This window comes from Leptodactylus fuscus, chromosome 4, assembly GCF_031893055.1.
Source record: "Leptodactylus fuscus isolate aLepFus1 chromosome 4, aLepFus1.hap2, whole genome shotgun sequence".
NCBI lineage: Eukaryota > Metazoa > Chordata > Amphibia > Anura > Leptodactylidae > Leptodactylus > Leptodactylus fuscus.
In genome coordinates, this window is record NC_134268.1 from 11,053,132 (window position 1) to 11,068,665 (window position 15,534).

Below are 15,534 nucleotides of genomic sequence, written 5' to 3' on the forward strand. Positions count from 1 at the left end.
TGGGACACCCCTGGGGATTTCGGATTTTCCGTATTGCTGTATTATATGCGTTGGTTAACATTTAACATGAGATTTTCTTTGTTTATTTAGTTTAGGGATTAGAGACATTAATAATCCATGATTTGCTTTTGCATTACTTTCCAGTTATTTGGATGCAGCCTGCAGTGTAAAGAATGGAGGTTTCTCATCTGCAATAGGTTTACGTATATGGAAGTTCTTTTTATCCTATGTGAATTTTGGTGAGCGTGTAGATGTCAAGGTGCTGAAGAAAGATATGAAAACCTCCATTCTTTACACTGCTGGCTGTATCCATAGCAAAGTGTTTGTTATTGACGCGTCTAGTTCTCACTGACCTGAGATATTCACCCCGCTGGTGTTTGCTTTCACATACTGGTGCGGACTCCTGCATCTACATGAATCTTCAGGAGCCCACGTATTCAGTTCAGATGTATCATGGCTGTGTAGCCTCCATGTTTTGTACACGTATCAGTCTGCACTGCAATTCTTGCATTCTCCTCCTAAAGCAAAACATTCAGGTTGTCGATCTGCAGATGGTAAAAGTGACTGTAAATGGTGAAATCCTAACCCATGGCTTCCCTCCCCTCCTATCCAGGGGGCTGCATGTTCTCGTGTCTATAGGGTTGTTATGGGACTCTCTGCCTTACATGATGCACAAATGGTGATACGTTATAATGGTCATTGCTGTGTACGAGCCCTTGTTTTTGCTCACGCTTCTCTCCGCTCTTCTCTTGCATGCATCCTGGACCCGCAGAGGAGTTTAGTGGGGACGGTAATATCTGCGCTTCTTCATTTCTTCTTCCTCTTGTCTTATTAATAATTGTCTGTCGTGTCTCCTGTTCACCAGACCCGCACCCTGTTGGCACTAACACCACGCTCGGCCCTGGCACACTGTCCCTATAGCTCACCTCACAAGGGACTGATCCTCTAGTTCGTTAGACTTGACTACTAGGCTAATAAGTCTTAAAGGGGTTTAAGACATTAATATGTGATCGCTGGGGCCCCAACACCCGGGTCCTCCACTGATCAGCTGGTTGAAGAGGCCACTTGAATATGAAGCAGAGCGCAGTACGTACAGCGGCTGAGCTTGGTGCTGTTCCCATTCATTTCAATGGGACTGAGCTGCAATTATACCATGTGATCAGTGAACGTGACAGAGCAGGACAGGGGATTGGTAGATGCAGCAGTATTTTCCAGGCCCTAGACCCTAAGGGGCCCTGGACCTTCCTTTGCCACATAAGATACCACTAATCTTGGGCTCGGGAGCCTTTGGCACAGGAAGGAGGCTGTAAACCTTTTAACTAGCTGATCTGCGGGGATCCTGGATGTCAGACCCCTTTCGATCACATACTGATGACCTCTTCTATGGTCCTGGAAAGCCTCTTTAACATATGCCAGAAACTCTAATGTATATCCTACAGATAAGCCATGAGCTTAAAGGGGTTGTCCAGCCTCAAAATGATTTTTCATACCTGACCAATCCATATATGATGTGTCAGTATCCGACACTTGGACCCTGCACAGATCAGCTGTTGTGGCAGATGCTGCTAGTGGATGGGAAACGAGTGCAGCGCCCCCTCCTGTCACACTGCAGTTCTCCATAGGCTCTGCTGTGCAGCGGATGGGGTTGGGCTCCATGATAATACTGCAGCGTCTTCAGTCGGCTGATCAGTGCAGGTCCTGGGTTTCACATAGAACAAGCCTCCTCCTTATACCCACAATTCCCCTGCAGCTTCAATAAGGAATAGCTGTCACATATTTCCAGTGAAGTCCGCTTATCATGTTCAATGACTTTCCTATTACTTTGCTTATCTTGTGTAGTTTTCTCCTCCAGTCACATCCAGGGCTGCATTTACAATACTTCTTGCTGATGCTTGAGATCTAACCCTCCCGCTGTGCTGTATCTGCTTCCCTGACATCATACATTGCCCTTCATTGAGGCGTTGCAGTGTTCCCGTCCTGCATTGTATTTTATGCACAGCAGAGCCGATGAGCTACCGTGTCCTGGAAGAAGAAGCCCAACCTAGTTTGAGTGCAGCTCTGGATGTGACTAGAGCTCTCTGTGTGATCATTGCAGCGGACTAATCAGTAATCACATCTATGGTGAACTTATATCTGGTGTATATGGTATATAGGAATCCACTGTCTCTTAGTTGGGGGGGTGGCAGTAATTTGGGGGGATTTGTGCGTGGTGCTAAATCTACCGTTTTGTTCTTGCAGAAACCGATGACTATGCAGAGATTATAGATGAAGAGGATACGTACACCATGCCTTCCAGTAAGTGCCCACATCCAGGCCTTGCTGCTCCCTCGGGGGCCAGGACTGGGATCTCCAACTTTTCACACTTCATGTGTTCCAGAACTGCAGCTCTTTGCCTGTCCGGGCATGCTGGGAGTTGTAGTTTTGCAACACAAGATGGCCATTCTAGATAAAGAATAACTTGCTGTCAATAGTAAAGGGGTATTCCATGTATTGATCGATGACCTAGGCCATCAGCATTGGATCGGTAAAATCAGACACGGGACCCCTGGCAATCAGCAGGGTGAAGAGGCCATGGCATTCGGATGAGCGCTGCGACCTCTTCACGGAATACCAAGCACAGCGCCATACCTCGTGTAGCGGCTGGGTTTGGTATCACAGCTCAGCCCCATTCACTTTGAGACTGGGCTGTGAACAGCTGATCCACGCAGGTCCCCGTTTTGAAGAAAATTCTGCAGTGGGAATAAGATGGGGGGGGCAAAAGTTTGGCCAGGCCCATTATGCAGATGTGCCAGTTGGTGCAAAAGTGTTGCTTGCAGGAATAACATTGCACCTAATGCACTACATTTATGACGCTCGATTAGACGTTTTACGCCATTCCTGCCATTCCACAACCGCACTCTCAGTTGAGGTAATAAGTAAATTACCCCGGACCCGTCTCCAACATGGCGGCTAACAAAACGCTCTCCACGGCATTCTTATATACTTGGTTTGAAATTGCTCACCATATGCAAAATCTCTGCTTGCTGTCAGCACTCCTCTCTGCATGATTCGTGCGGGCACCGAGCGGAAACCACACGGACCCCATTATAGTCTATGGGGTCCGTGTGGATTTAGATAACCGCTTTTTATCGAGTTCGGTATTCCGTTCAGCAGGTCCCCGAGCAGACTTCCCGAACAGGATACTGAACAGTGCCTGACACTGTATATTGAGCCAAACCATCTTATTACTTTTGTATTCTCTTTGCTACAATGTGTTCTCCAGTTACCTCCAGAGCTGCATTCACAGGGCTGAGACAGTTCACAGTCCAACCTGATGCCTATATCTGTGAAATCCAGTGTCTTGAATTGCATTGCACTATTGTAACAGGAAGGCGTCCGAGTTCTGAATGCAGCTCTGGATGTATTTAGAGTATAAGGCACTTTCCTGTTTCAGACGGGATCCTCTTCCCTTAGTGTCTCTGTGCGATTATTGTACAGCGTTTTGCGTATAATCTCTTGTAGTTGTGATGTCTTTTGCATCGTGTGTTGCGATCCTTGTGTTAAGGTCGATTGTTTTCTATTCCCTCTCTAAATGCTGTTCAGAAAGCTATGGATTAGATGAAGGTAACGCAGCTCCGGCTGTGACTTGTGTGTGCAGTGTGATGTGAATTCATGGATTTTTGCTTTTGCTATCGTCCCTCAGACTCTTTTTATTTCCTCCTCCTTAAGATGCCAAATTCTCTGCTGATTCCTTTATTTCTTATGTGTATTCTCTGATACAGAGCTCCAAATCTTCTGCAGAGACGAGCTGCATGATCAAATTCTTTCCTATATTACATACGATTCAGACCAGACCCCAAATTACAATCCCAGACTCGACCCCAGAAGAGAAACCAAAATGAATGAAATCCAAGACCCCTAGTATTAGGCCCGCAGACCCCTAAGGTCATTCGGACTCATTTAGACCCCCCAAACTAGACCCATAAAGCAGACTAAAGTTGAAATTCAATTCGCCCCCTCTCCATGGCCGTGTCATTACTTCTGCTTTGGTATGGGCACCCCCCCTCCCCTGATACCTTTATAGGGGCAGTTCCGCAGGGTCCGGGCCGCTGGCCGAGCCCCCGATCTCTTCTGATTGTTGCAGTGAATGTTTCCTCCTGTGGTTGATCTGGTGCTTGTACTAGATGATTTATACTATTATGAAGGTTCTTTTGAGGGACCCCTTTGATAATTGGGATGAGGGGTCCCATGTGGCATTACTGTCCTCTGCAATGGGCACTGTGACCCCTTTATTCTAATGATGAGGTTCTCTGATCATGAACCCCTACTTATCCCATGTTTGGGGAACTCTCACTTTTAGGGTTTGTCCACATTCGACTGAAAAATCTGCAGCATAAACCCATGTGCAATGTCAATTGTCACTTTGAAATGCCTATAGTGAAATACGCCACAAATCTGCAGCAGGATTTAGCACAATATTTTGCTGCAGCAGAACCTCTCCAGGTGGACATTTCCTAAAGAGTTTTGGGCTCTTTTTTTGTTTGTTTTTTAGATTTTATGTCAATAAAGTTCTGCAACTTTGAATTGAACTTTATTAACATAATAATGGACGATCCCTTTAAGCGCTGTGTTATATCCAGTCCCTGTGTGCTGCTCTATATCCTGTATACAATGTATCGGCATCAGTAACCTCTCTTGTAAATTGCAGCGGGCGACTACGAGATCCAGAGGGACCGGATTGAGCTGGGACGATGTATAGGGGAAGGACAGTTCGGTGATGTGCACCAGGGAGTGTACATGAGCCCGGTAAGTCTATAGCACCCCCCCCCCCCCAGCAAAATCAATACTTGAACTTGAACGATTGGTCATCAATATGTGATCAGTCAGTGGTCACAGATCATATATGGATTCCTATCCTGAGGATTTAGTCATCAATCTATCCCAGACAACCCCTTTGAAGGGAATCTGTCAGAGCAATTTAGGACTCTAAACCACCCACACGTCCCAAGTCGCCCTGTAACAAAGTCATTCGTGCCCACAATAAAATTTAAAAAAATCTTTATACTCACCCCCTGCTGTCCTCCCCGTACTGGGTGGTTTAGTATCACAGATCGACTTGACAGGTTCCCTTTAAGCCTCCCGGCAGTCACATCCACCTTACTAGTCTCTGTTTTCTCTCCCCAGGAGAATCCAGCCATGGCGGTCGCTATCAAAACGTGTAAGAACTGCACATCGGACAGTGTGAGGGAGAAGTTCTTACAAGAGGCCTGTAAGTCTGTCTCACATGGAGCTAATACACGGACTGTGGGGCTGGTTAAGATTCCTCTTCCTATATCCATATAACAACATCTGCCAACACCTGTATCACCCCATCCCCATTCCTTACTTTTATATAGTGTAATAGAATTTCACTACTACTTAGGGAAGCGGCTAAATGGGCATTTGTTCCCAACTATGTTTGTTGGTCAGCTTCCCCCCCCAAAACCCACCTGCAGTGACTGATAACAGATAGTAATAGATTGTATTCCCCTGTCCTACAGTCGACCTCTCCTCTCCTGACATGGCTGATAACAGATAGTAATAGATTGTATTCCCCTGTCCTACAGTCGGCCTCTCCTGACATGGCTGATAACAGATAGTAATAGATTGTATTCTCCTGTCCTACAGTCGGCCTCTCCTGACATGGCTGATAACAGATAGTAATAGATTGTATTCCCCTGTCCTACAGTCGGCCTCTCCTCTCCTGACATGGCTGATAACAGATAGTAATAGATTGTATTCCCCTGTCCTACAGTCGGCCTCTCCTGACATGGCTGATAACAGATAGTAATAGATTGTATTCTCCTGTCCTACAGTCGGCCTCTCCTGACATGGCTGATAACAGATAGTAATAGATTGTATTCCCCTGTCCTACAGTCGGCCTCTCCTCTCCTGACATGGCTGATAACAGATAGTAATAGATTGTATTCTCCTGTCCTACAGTCGGCCTCTCCTCTCCTGACATGGCTGATAACAGATAGTAATAGATTGTATTCCCCTGTCCTACAGTCGGCCTCTCCTCTCCTGACATGGCTGATAACAGATAGTAATAGATTGTATTCCCCTGTCCTACAGTCGGCCTCTCCCCTCCTGACATGGCTGATAACAGATAGTAATAGATTGTATTCCCCTGTCCTACAGTCGGCCTCTCCTGACATGGCTGATAACAGATAGTAATAGATTGTATTCTCCTGTCCTACAGTCGGCCTCTCCTCCCCTGACATGGCTTATAACAGATAGTAATAGATTGTATTCCCCTGTCCTACAGTCGGCCTCTCCTCTCCTGACATGGCTGATAACAGATAGTAATAGATTGTATTCTCCTGTCCTACAGTCGGCCTCTCCTGACATGGCTGATAACAGATAGTAATAGATTGTATTCCCTGTCCTACAGTCGGCCTCTCCTCTCCTGACATGGCTGATAACAGATAGTAATAGATTGTATTCCCCTGTCCTACAGTCGGCCTCTCCTGACATGGCTGATAACAGATAGTAATAGATTGTATTCTCCTGTCCTACAGTCGGCCTCTCCTCCCCTGACATGGCTTATAACAGATAGTAATAGATTGTATTCCCCTGTCCTACAGTCGGCCTCTCCTCTCCTGACATGGCTGATAACAGATAGTAATAGATTGTATTCCCCTGTCCTACAGTCGGCCTCTCCTCTCCTGACATGGCTGATAACAGATAGTAATAGATTGTATTCCCCTGTCCTACAGTCGGCCTCTCCTGACATGGCTGATAACAGATAGTAATAGATTGTATTCCCCTGTCCTACAGTCGGTCTCTCCCCTCCTGACATGGCTGATAACAGATAGTAATAGATTGTATTCCCCTGTCCTACAGTCGGCCTCTCCTGACATGGCTGATAACAGATAGTAATAGATTGTATTCCCCTGTCCTACAGTCGGCCTCTCCTCTCCTGACATGGCTCATAACAGATAGTAATAGATTGTATTCCCCTGTCCTACAGTTGGCCTCTCCTCTCCTGACATGGCTGATAACAGATAGTAATAGATTGTATTCTCCTGTCCTACAGTCGGCCTCTCCCCTCCTGACATGGCTGATAACAGATAGTAATAGATTGTATTCCCCTGTCCTACAGTCGGCCTCTCCTGACATGGCTGATAACAGATAGTAATAGATTGTATTCCCCTGTCCTACAGTTGGCCTCTCCTCTCCTGACATGGCTGATAACAGATAGTAATAGATTGTATTCTCCTGTCCTACAGTCGGCCTCTCCTCTCCTGACATGGCTGATAACAGATAGTAATAGATTGTATTCTCCTGTCCTACAGTCGGCCTCTCCCCTCCTGACATGGCTGATAACAGATAGTAATAGATTGTATTCCCCTGTTCTACAGTCGGCCTCTCCTGACATGGCTGATAACAGATAGTAATAGATTGTATTCTCCTGTCCTACAGTCGGCCTCTCCTCCCCTGACATGGCTGATAACAGATAGTAATAGATTGTATTCCCCTGTCCTACAGTCGGCCTCTCCTCTCCTGACATGGCTGATAACAGATAGTAATAGATTGTATTCCCCTGTCCTACAGTCGGCCTCTCCTCTCCTGACATGGCTGATAACAGATAGTAATAGATTGTATTCCCCTGTCCTACAGTCGGCCTCTCCTGACATGGCTGATAACAGATAGTAATAGATTGTATTCTCCTGTCCTACAGTCGGCCTCTCCTCTCCTGACATGGCTGATAACAGATAGTAATAGATTGTATTCCCCTGTCCTACAGTCGGCCTCTCCTGACATGGCTGATAACAGATAGTAATAGATTGTATTCTCCTGTCCTACAGTCGGCCTCTCCTCCCCTGACATGGCTGATAACAGATAGTAATAGATTGTATTCCCCTGTCCTACAGTCGGCCTCTCCTCCCCTGACATGGCTGATAACAGATAGTAATAGATTGTATTCCCCTGTCCTACAGTCGGCCTCTCCTCCCCTGACATGGCTGATAACAGATAGTAATAGATTGTATTCCCCTGTCCTACAGTCGGCCTCTCCTCTCCTGACATGGCTGATAACAGATAGTAATAGATTGTATTCCCCTGTCCTACAGTCGGCCTCTCCTCTCCTGACATGGCTGATAACAGATAGTAATAGATTGTATTCCCCTGTCCTACAGTCGGCCTCTCCTGACATGGCTGATAACAGATAGTAATAGATTGTATTCCCCTGTCCTACAGTCGGCCTCTCCTGACATGGCTGATAACAGATAGTAATAGATTGTATTCTCCTGTCCTACAGTCGGCCTCTCCCCTCCTGACATGGCTGATAACAGATAGTAATAGATTGTATTCTCCTGTCCTACAGTCGGCCTCTCCTCTCCTGACATGGCTGATAACTGATAGTAATAGATTGTATTCCCCTGTCCTACAGTCGGCCTCTCCCCTCCTGACATGGCTGATAACAGATAGTAATAGATTGTATTCCCCTGTCCTACAGTCGGCCTCTCCTCTCCTGACATGGCTGATAACAGATAGTAATAGATTGTATTCCCCTGTCCTACAGTCGGCCTCTCCTCCCCTGACATGGCTGATAACAGATAGTAATAGATTGTATTCCCCTGTCCTACAGTCGGCCTCTCCTCTCCTGACATGGCTGATAACAGATAGTAATAGATTGTATTCCCCTGTCCTACAGTCGGCCTCTCCTGACATGGCTGATAACAGATAGTAATAGATTGTATTCCCCTGTCCTACAGTCGGCCTCTCCTGATATGGCTGATAACAGATAGTAATAGATTGTATTCCCCTGTCCTACAGTCGGCCTCTCCTCTCCTGACATGGCTGATAACAGATAGTAATAGATTGTATTCCCCTGTCCTACAGTCGGCCTCTCCCCTCCTGACATGGCTGATAACAGATAGTAATAGATTGTATTCCCCTGTCCTACAGTCGGCCTCTCCTCTCCTGACATGGCTGATAACAGATAGTAATAGATTGTATTCCCCTGTCCTACAGTCGGCCTCTCCTGACATGGCTGATAACAGATAGTAATAGATTGTATTCTCCTGTCCTACAGTCGGCCTCTCCTGACATGGCTGATAACAGATAGTAATAGATTGTATTCCCCTGTCCTACAGTCGGCCTCTCCTCTCCTGACATGGCTGATAACAGATAGTAATAGATTGTATTCTCCTGTCCTACAGTCGGCCTCTCCCCTCCTGACATGGCTGATAACAGATAGTAATAGATTGTATTCTCCTGTCCTACAGTCGGCCTCTCCTCTCCTGACATGGCTGATAACAGATAGTAATAGATTGTATTCTCCTGTCCTACAGTCGGCCTCTCCCCTCCTGACATGGCTGATAACAGATAGTAATAGATTGTATTCCCCTGTCCTACAGTCGGCCTCTCCTCTCCTGACATGGCTGATAACAGATAGTAATAGATTGTATTCCCCTGTCCTACAGTCGGCCTCTCCTCTCCTGACATGGCTGATAACAGATAGTAATAGATTGTATTCCCCGTCCTACAGTCGGCCTCTCCTCTCCTGACATGGCTGATAACAGATAGTAATAGATTGTATTCCCCTGTCCTACAGTCGGCCTCTCTTGACATAGCTGATAACAGATAGTAATAGATTGTATTCCCCTGTCCTACAGTCGGCCTCTCCTCTCCTGACATGGCTGATAACAGATAGTAATAGATTGTATTCCCCTGTCCTACAGTCGGCCTCTCCCCTCCTGTCATGGCTGATAACAGATAGTAATAGATTGTATTCTCCTGTCCTACAGTCGGCCTCTCCCCTCCTGACATGGCTGATAACAGATAGTAATAGATTGTATTCCCCTGTCCTACAGTCGGCCTCTCCTCTCCTGACATGGCTGATAACAGATAGTAATAGATTGTATTCCCCTGTCCTACAGTCGGCCTCTCCTCTCCTGACATGGCTGATAACAGATAGTAATAGATTGTATTCCCCTGTCCTACAGTCGGCCTCTCTTGACATGGCTGATAACAGATAGTAATAGATTGTATTCTCCTGTCCTACAGTCGGCCTCTCCTGACATGGCTGATAACAGATAGTAATAGATTGTATTCCCCTGTCCTACAGTCGGCCTCTCCTCTCCTGACATGGCTGATAACAGATAGTAATAGATTGTATTCTCCTGTCCTACAGTCGGCCTCTCCTCTCCTGACATGGCTGATAACAGATAGTAATAGATTGTATTCTCCTGTCCTACAGTCGGCCTCTCCTCTCCTGACATGGCTGATAACAGATAGTAATAGATTGTATTCCCCTGTCCTACAGTCGGCCTCTCCTGATATGGCTGATAACAGATAGTAATAGATTGTATTCCCCTGTACTACAGTCGGCCTCTCCTCTCCTGACATGGCTGATAACAGATAGTAATAGATTGTATTCTCCTGTCCTACAGTCGGCCTCTCCTGATATGGCTGATAACAGATAGTAATAGATTGTATTCTCCTGTCCTACAGTCGACCTCTCCTCTCCTGACATGGCTGATAACAGATAGTAATAGATTGTATTCCCCTGTCCTACAGTCGGCCTCTCCTGATATGGCTGATAACAGATAGTAATAGATTGTATTCCCCTGTCCTACAGTCGGCCTCTCCTCTCCTGACATGGCTGATAACAGATAGTAATAGATTGTATTCCCCTGTCCTACAGTCGGCCTGTCCTCTCCTGACATGGCTGATAACAGATAGTAATAGATTGTATTCCCTGTCCTACAGTCGGCCTCTCCCCTCCTGACATGGCTGATAACAGATAGTAATAGATTGTATTCCCCTGTCCTACAGTCGGCCTCTCCTCTCCTGACATGGCTGATAACAGATAGTAATAGATTGTATTCCCCTGTCCTACAGTCGGCCTCTCCTGACATGGCTGATAACAGATAGTAATAGATTGTATTCCCTGTCCTACAGTCGGCCTCTCCTCTCCTGACATGGCTGATAACAGATAGTAATAGAGTTGTGGTAACTTTTGCAGAGTTTCTGCCGTCTTATCTTTGTTACTCTCCCGGTAATTCTCTGACATTAGCGGATTTACAATAACCGGGGATTATAATATTTCTGCGGTTCCAGATCTCTGCGCCTGTGACAGCCCCGCGCCGCCGATGTGTCAGCTTTGTGGCGACAGGTGCAGAAGTATTTAAGGCTGCGTTATCTGTACTCGTAGCTTAGTGACAAAACCCCCATCATCCTCCTCCGGCTGAACGTGCTCGCAGCGAAAGGAATTAAAGAGCGATTAATGAGAACTAATTGACCATCCGGAGCCTCAGCAGAGACGGCAGCTTATGTCCTCCGAGAGCCGGAAGATTAGTCGCCACCTCCCGTGTCACCCTGACAGATATGTACTCTGCTGTGTCATGTGCAGAGACAGGGGCTGTATCTGAGGAGGGGGCGACTGAGCGTAGGGGATGAATGGATGGATAGATAGGAGATACATAAGTTCTATAGATCTTCTATCTATCAATCTAGGACTTGCAGGTCTTCTCTATGGGGGGGGGCAGGACTCTGCATATCTGTCAGATGGATTGTATGAACGTGATGTGACTGCTTGTATTGTTGGATACAAGCAGTCATTGATCTGGTTGTCGCCGCCGTACAGTTTGCATATTGTTGTCGGTATTTGCCGTCTCGTGCTCCCGGCATACAGGAATTATATACCCGTCCATAGACAATGATGAATGAGAATTTGCTTGCTGTCAGCAGATGCTAGGCATATTTACATGGCGCACCGATCCGGAACGTTCACCTGATCATCAGCCTGTGTAACAGGGCCTTTAACCCCTTACTGATGAGCCCATAAGGAAATGATGGAAGGGAATTATTGGATACGGCAGATGCCCAGAGGCTGAGCGAGCGCCATCTCCATCAGGTCTGAGATCCAGCGCTAGTGATCACCGCCACATAACCCCTCCGGCAATGGGCGGCTGATGCAACCGGGGAATCTAAGGGGCTCCCTTAATCGTTCATGTACTGAATAGCTCTTGTGTAATAAGACCACAGGAGCCATGTGGTTACAATGGAGGTGAGCTATAACAACTCGCCACGTTTTTGGATAATCACTACAGATCCATGAATACTGAGCACGTCACTGATACAATGTTGCAATTCTGTCACCTGTAGCTTCTATTCCTGCAGTCCTAGGCGATACAGTATATCGTTATTAATCCACATCTTCTCCCTTTCCAGTAACAATGCGCCAATTCGATCATCCGCATATTGTGAAACTAATAGGGGTGATCACAGAGAACCCGGTCTGGATCATCATGGAGCTGTGTACCCTGGGGGAGGTAAGCCCAAAGCAGCGCAATATTTATTACATTTGTGTGGTTTTCTGGCTAATAAATGTATCCTCAGAATCGGTTCTCAGTATCAGATTATTGAGGGTCCGACACTGATACACAGAGAACGGAGCAGGAAGCAGACAGCGCCGTTCTTACTGTAGTGGCCAGATTAGGTACTACAGGTCAACCACGGAGAGCAGTGTGTTGTGGGTTCTCAGGTGAAACATGGTGGAGTTAGTCTTATATGAGCACAAAGCTTTGGATGTGAATGGGAACATGACATGAAAGCAGTGATGAGATTCTCATGGTCTCGAGGGCAGGGCATTCCTTTATAACTTTGGGGCATTACTCTTTGAGCAGCTTTCCTTTGTTGAGGTTTTCTATATGTGACGTTTTCGGCTTTTCATTCTTCTTTCCCAGCTGCGATCGTTCCTACAAGTCCGAAAATACAACCTGGACCTGGCGTCGCTGATTCTCTACGCGTACCAGCTTAGCACAGCACTGGCCTATCTGGAGAGCAAGCGCTTTGTACATAGGTGAGAACATGCGTCTGCACCTTGCGTCTCCATTCACATCCTGCGGGCGCCACTTGTGTTTGTTACACGGTTTATATGTGTATATGGGATACATAATGCACTGCACATTATATAGCTCCTATACCTGTATTTTTATGTATGGGGTCTTGGATGTGTATGACTAGTGTAACTTTTAAGCTACACTGTATAATCTGTTGCAGGCGCCTATATTCAGTATGCCATTTATTGTGTTGTATTATGTGACGTCTGGGCCCCCTTAGAGTAGGTGAAGATGGAGTAGTATGTAGACCCTTATAGGCCCCAACGTCTGTGTGCACCTCCGGTGGTGCATAAAACAGACTCCCAGTATGCACAGCCATGGTGACCTGAGCAATCACAGGCAAGTAGTGACCCCTGCTGGTGACTGTGTGTAAGTGACTAAATCCATGAAGCCGCAGCCTCGCACTACCAAGCCTGCACACGGTGATGAAGTAGAGGCGGACAGTTTGGCCATTAGCCCTCTTGTTTTAAGTCACTTTACAGGGGTTTGCAGCAAGTAAAGGGGTTTTCTGTGTTTCTTATAATTCTTCAGTTTCCTTTCCTAATGTTTGATATTTTCTCTTCCAGGGATATCGCAGCTAGGAACGTCTTGGTCTCCACTTGTGACTGTGTCAAGTTAGGAGATTTTGGACTGTCTCGGTATATGGAGGACAGTACATATTATAAAGGTAAGGGGTGTAATCCTGACACTTACAGATTCTCTTATTTTATTAAACCTGTCCTTATACACGAGACCTCGTATAAGAGGGGGAAGGGGGCGTCTGTCACCGGGCTCAGTGTGGCCTTGATTTCCATGGCATCCATTCACTTGTGACCCCTGTACGGTACGATCTGTGGAATCCCCAACGACGTTCATAGTATAAGAGGTGAATGGTCAGAAAAGTTCTTCAACTTTCTAATATTGCTCATGTTTCAGTTCCTGTGTGTTTGGATCTCTGTTTGCTGTCAGTGAATAGCAACCTACTGAATAACATCCAGAGACTTAAACCCTATCCTGACCATAGGTGCAGGTCTCCTTGCATGAGAGACCTCTGATACACTGCGAGGACACCTCACCTGTGACAAAACTTACAGGCTAGATTATACGGGTGAATTCCATCTGCAGAATATACTCATTGGCCATGTTCCCCTGGACTGAGTCTTGCCCAGAGACCCGGGCTCATATACAGCCAAAGTATAGCGTTCTGTGTCTCCCATTGAAGTGAATGGCAGGGGTTTATTTGCTTTTTCTTGAAGCTGCATTGACAACACCCCCCTGTTCTCAGGATCTTGGGAGGGGAGGGCTCAGCAGTCATACCCGCACCATTCAGCAATTTAACCTCTATCCTATTCTCAAATGTTTATCTCTAACCCACCCTCCATTATTTAGATATGGCCCCAATTAATATTCACATGTTGTATGCAAACAAAGAGTTAATCACCAACTGGGCAGCGACCTAAGATCTTCTCCTGGGGCGGAGTCTCCATCAATGCCCCGCCCATCATTGCATAGTAGTGTTGGAGTGCTTTGGCCTCCAGTGTCGTCGTCTTCCAGTAAGAGCGATTAGATGAGATCACGGTGCTCTGACACTTCTGTGCATTGAATGGGCGGGGCATTGATGGAGACTCCGCCCCCTGTAGAATTTAGGTTGCTGCCCAGTTGGTCATTAACTCTTTGTTTGCATTTTGTGCAGGCATCTAAATGCCGTGGCCTCTGACAGCTGATCTGTGAGGGTGCCGGGTGTTGCTCATCCTGTATTATCAGTGTCTTAGTCTTGGAGAGCCTTGGAACTTTGCAATATCAGTAATAACTTTTCAGTATTTGACTTTCTTTTGGTTTTTTGGGGGACAATTTTTAGTGTTTTGGTCGTTTTCTGTATTTTTCCTGCTGAGAAATTAATTTTGTTTTTTGTTTTTCCCTATTTTGCAGCTTCCAAAGGTAAACTTCCTATCAAATGGATGGCTCCAGAGTCCATAAACTTCCGGCGCTTTACCTCTGCGAGTGACGTGTGGATGTTTGGTGAGTGTGCACGAACATGACTAGTGTATCCAGGCTCCAGTGTCACCATATACCCTGCCTTGCATTGTATTCAGTGTATGAGACTGACCAGCCTGCAATGTTTCCCACTGCATGGTGGTACATTGGAGAGCATCTGTGCAAGGACTGGCAAATGGAGCCCATTCCCTGCACGGTGGGTGCCCTGAAGTGCTGCTGTGAAGTGAATGGGTCTCTGTAACAGCACTGCCACCCCTGCATTCATAGGAATTTTTTTATATACTATTTTACTGCTTGCTTTCATTGAATGGCAGCATTCCTCTTGAGGCCTGGTTCACATCTACTTTCGGTATTCCGTTCGGGGAGTCTGCATGGGGACCCCCAGAAGGAATACCGAACACAATGACAAGCAGAGAGCTTATGAAAGAACACAGACCCCATAGACTATAATGCGGCCGTGTCTTTTCCGCGCAGTGTCTGCACGGAACATATGGAGAGAAGAGTAGTACATGAAGTACTTTCCTCTCCACATAACTTGTGCGGACACTGCACGGGACACACACAGACCCCATTATAGTTTATGTTCCGTTCAGGGAGTCTGCTTGGGGACACCTCCAAATGGAAACCTATACGCACTAAAAAGTGGTTACCTGGAAAACCCGCAGAACCCATAGACTATAATGGGGTC

General features: G+C 46.4%; 1 protein-coding gene across 30 annotated transcripts in view; it reads left to right on the forward strand.

The window, feature by feature from the left end:
- Positions 1–15,534, forward strand: part of PTK2 (protein tyrosine kinase 2) — a 161,894-nt gene that overhangs the window by 116,468 nt on the left and 29,892 nt on the right. For 14 of the 30 annotated variants that reach the window (XM_075270076.1, XM_075270078.1, XM_075270077.1 and 11 more), the window contains 9 exons: positions 773–790; positions 2,239–2,295; positions 3,583–3,603; positions 4,688–4,785; positions 5,164–5,248; positions 12,202–12,302; positions 12,717–12,832; positions 13,439–13,539; positions 14,781–14,870. In XM_075270076.1, coding sequence (XP_075126177.1) covers positions 773–790; positions 2,239–2,295; positions 3,583–3,603; positions 4,688–4,785; positions 5,164–5,248; positions 12,202–12,302; positions 12,717–12,832; positions 13,439–13,539; positions 14,781–14,870 — 687 coding nt within the window. The remainder of the gene's footprint in view (positions 1–772; positions 791–2,238; positions 2,296–3,582; positions 3,604–4,687; positions 4,786–5,163; positions 5,249–12,201; positions 12,303–12,716; positions 12,833–13,438; positions 13,540–14,780; positions 14,871–15,534) is intronic. The other 16 variants (XM_075270054.1, XM_075270067.1, XM_075270060.1 and 13 more) reach the window with 4 other exon arrangements.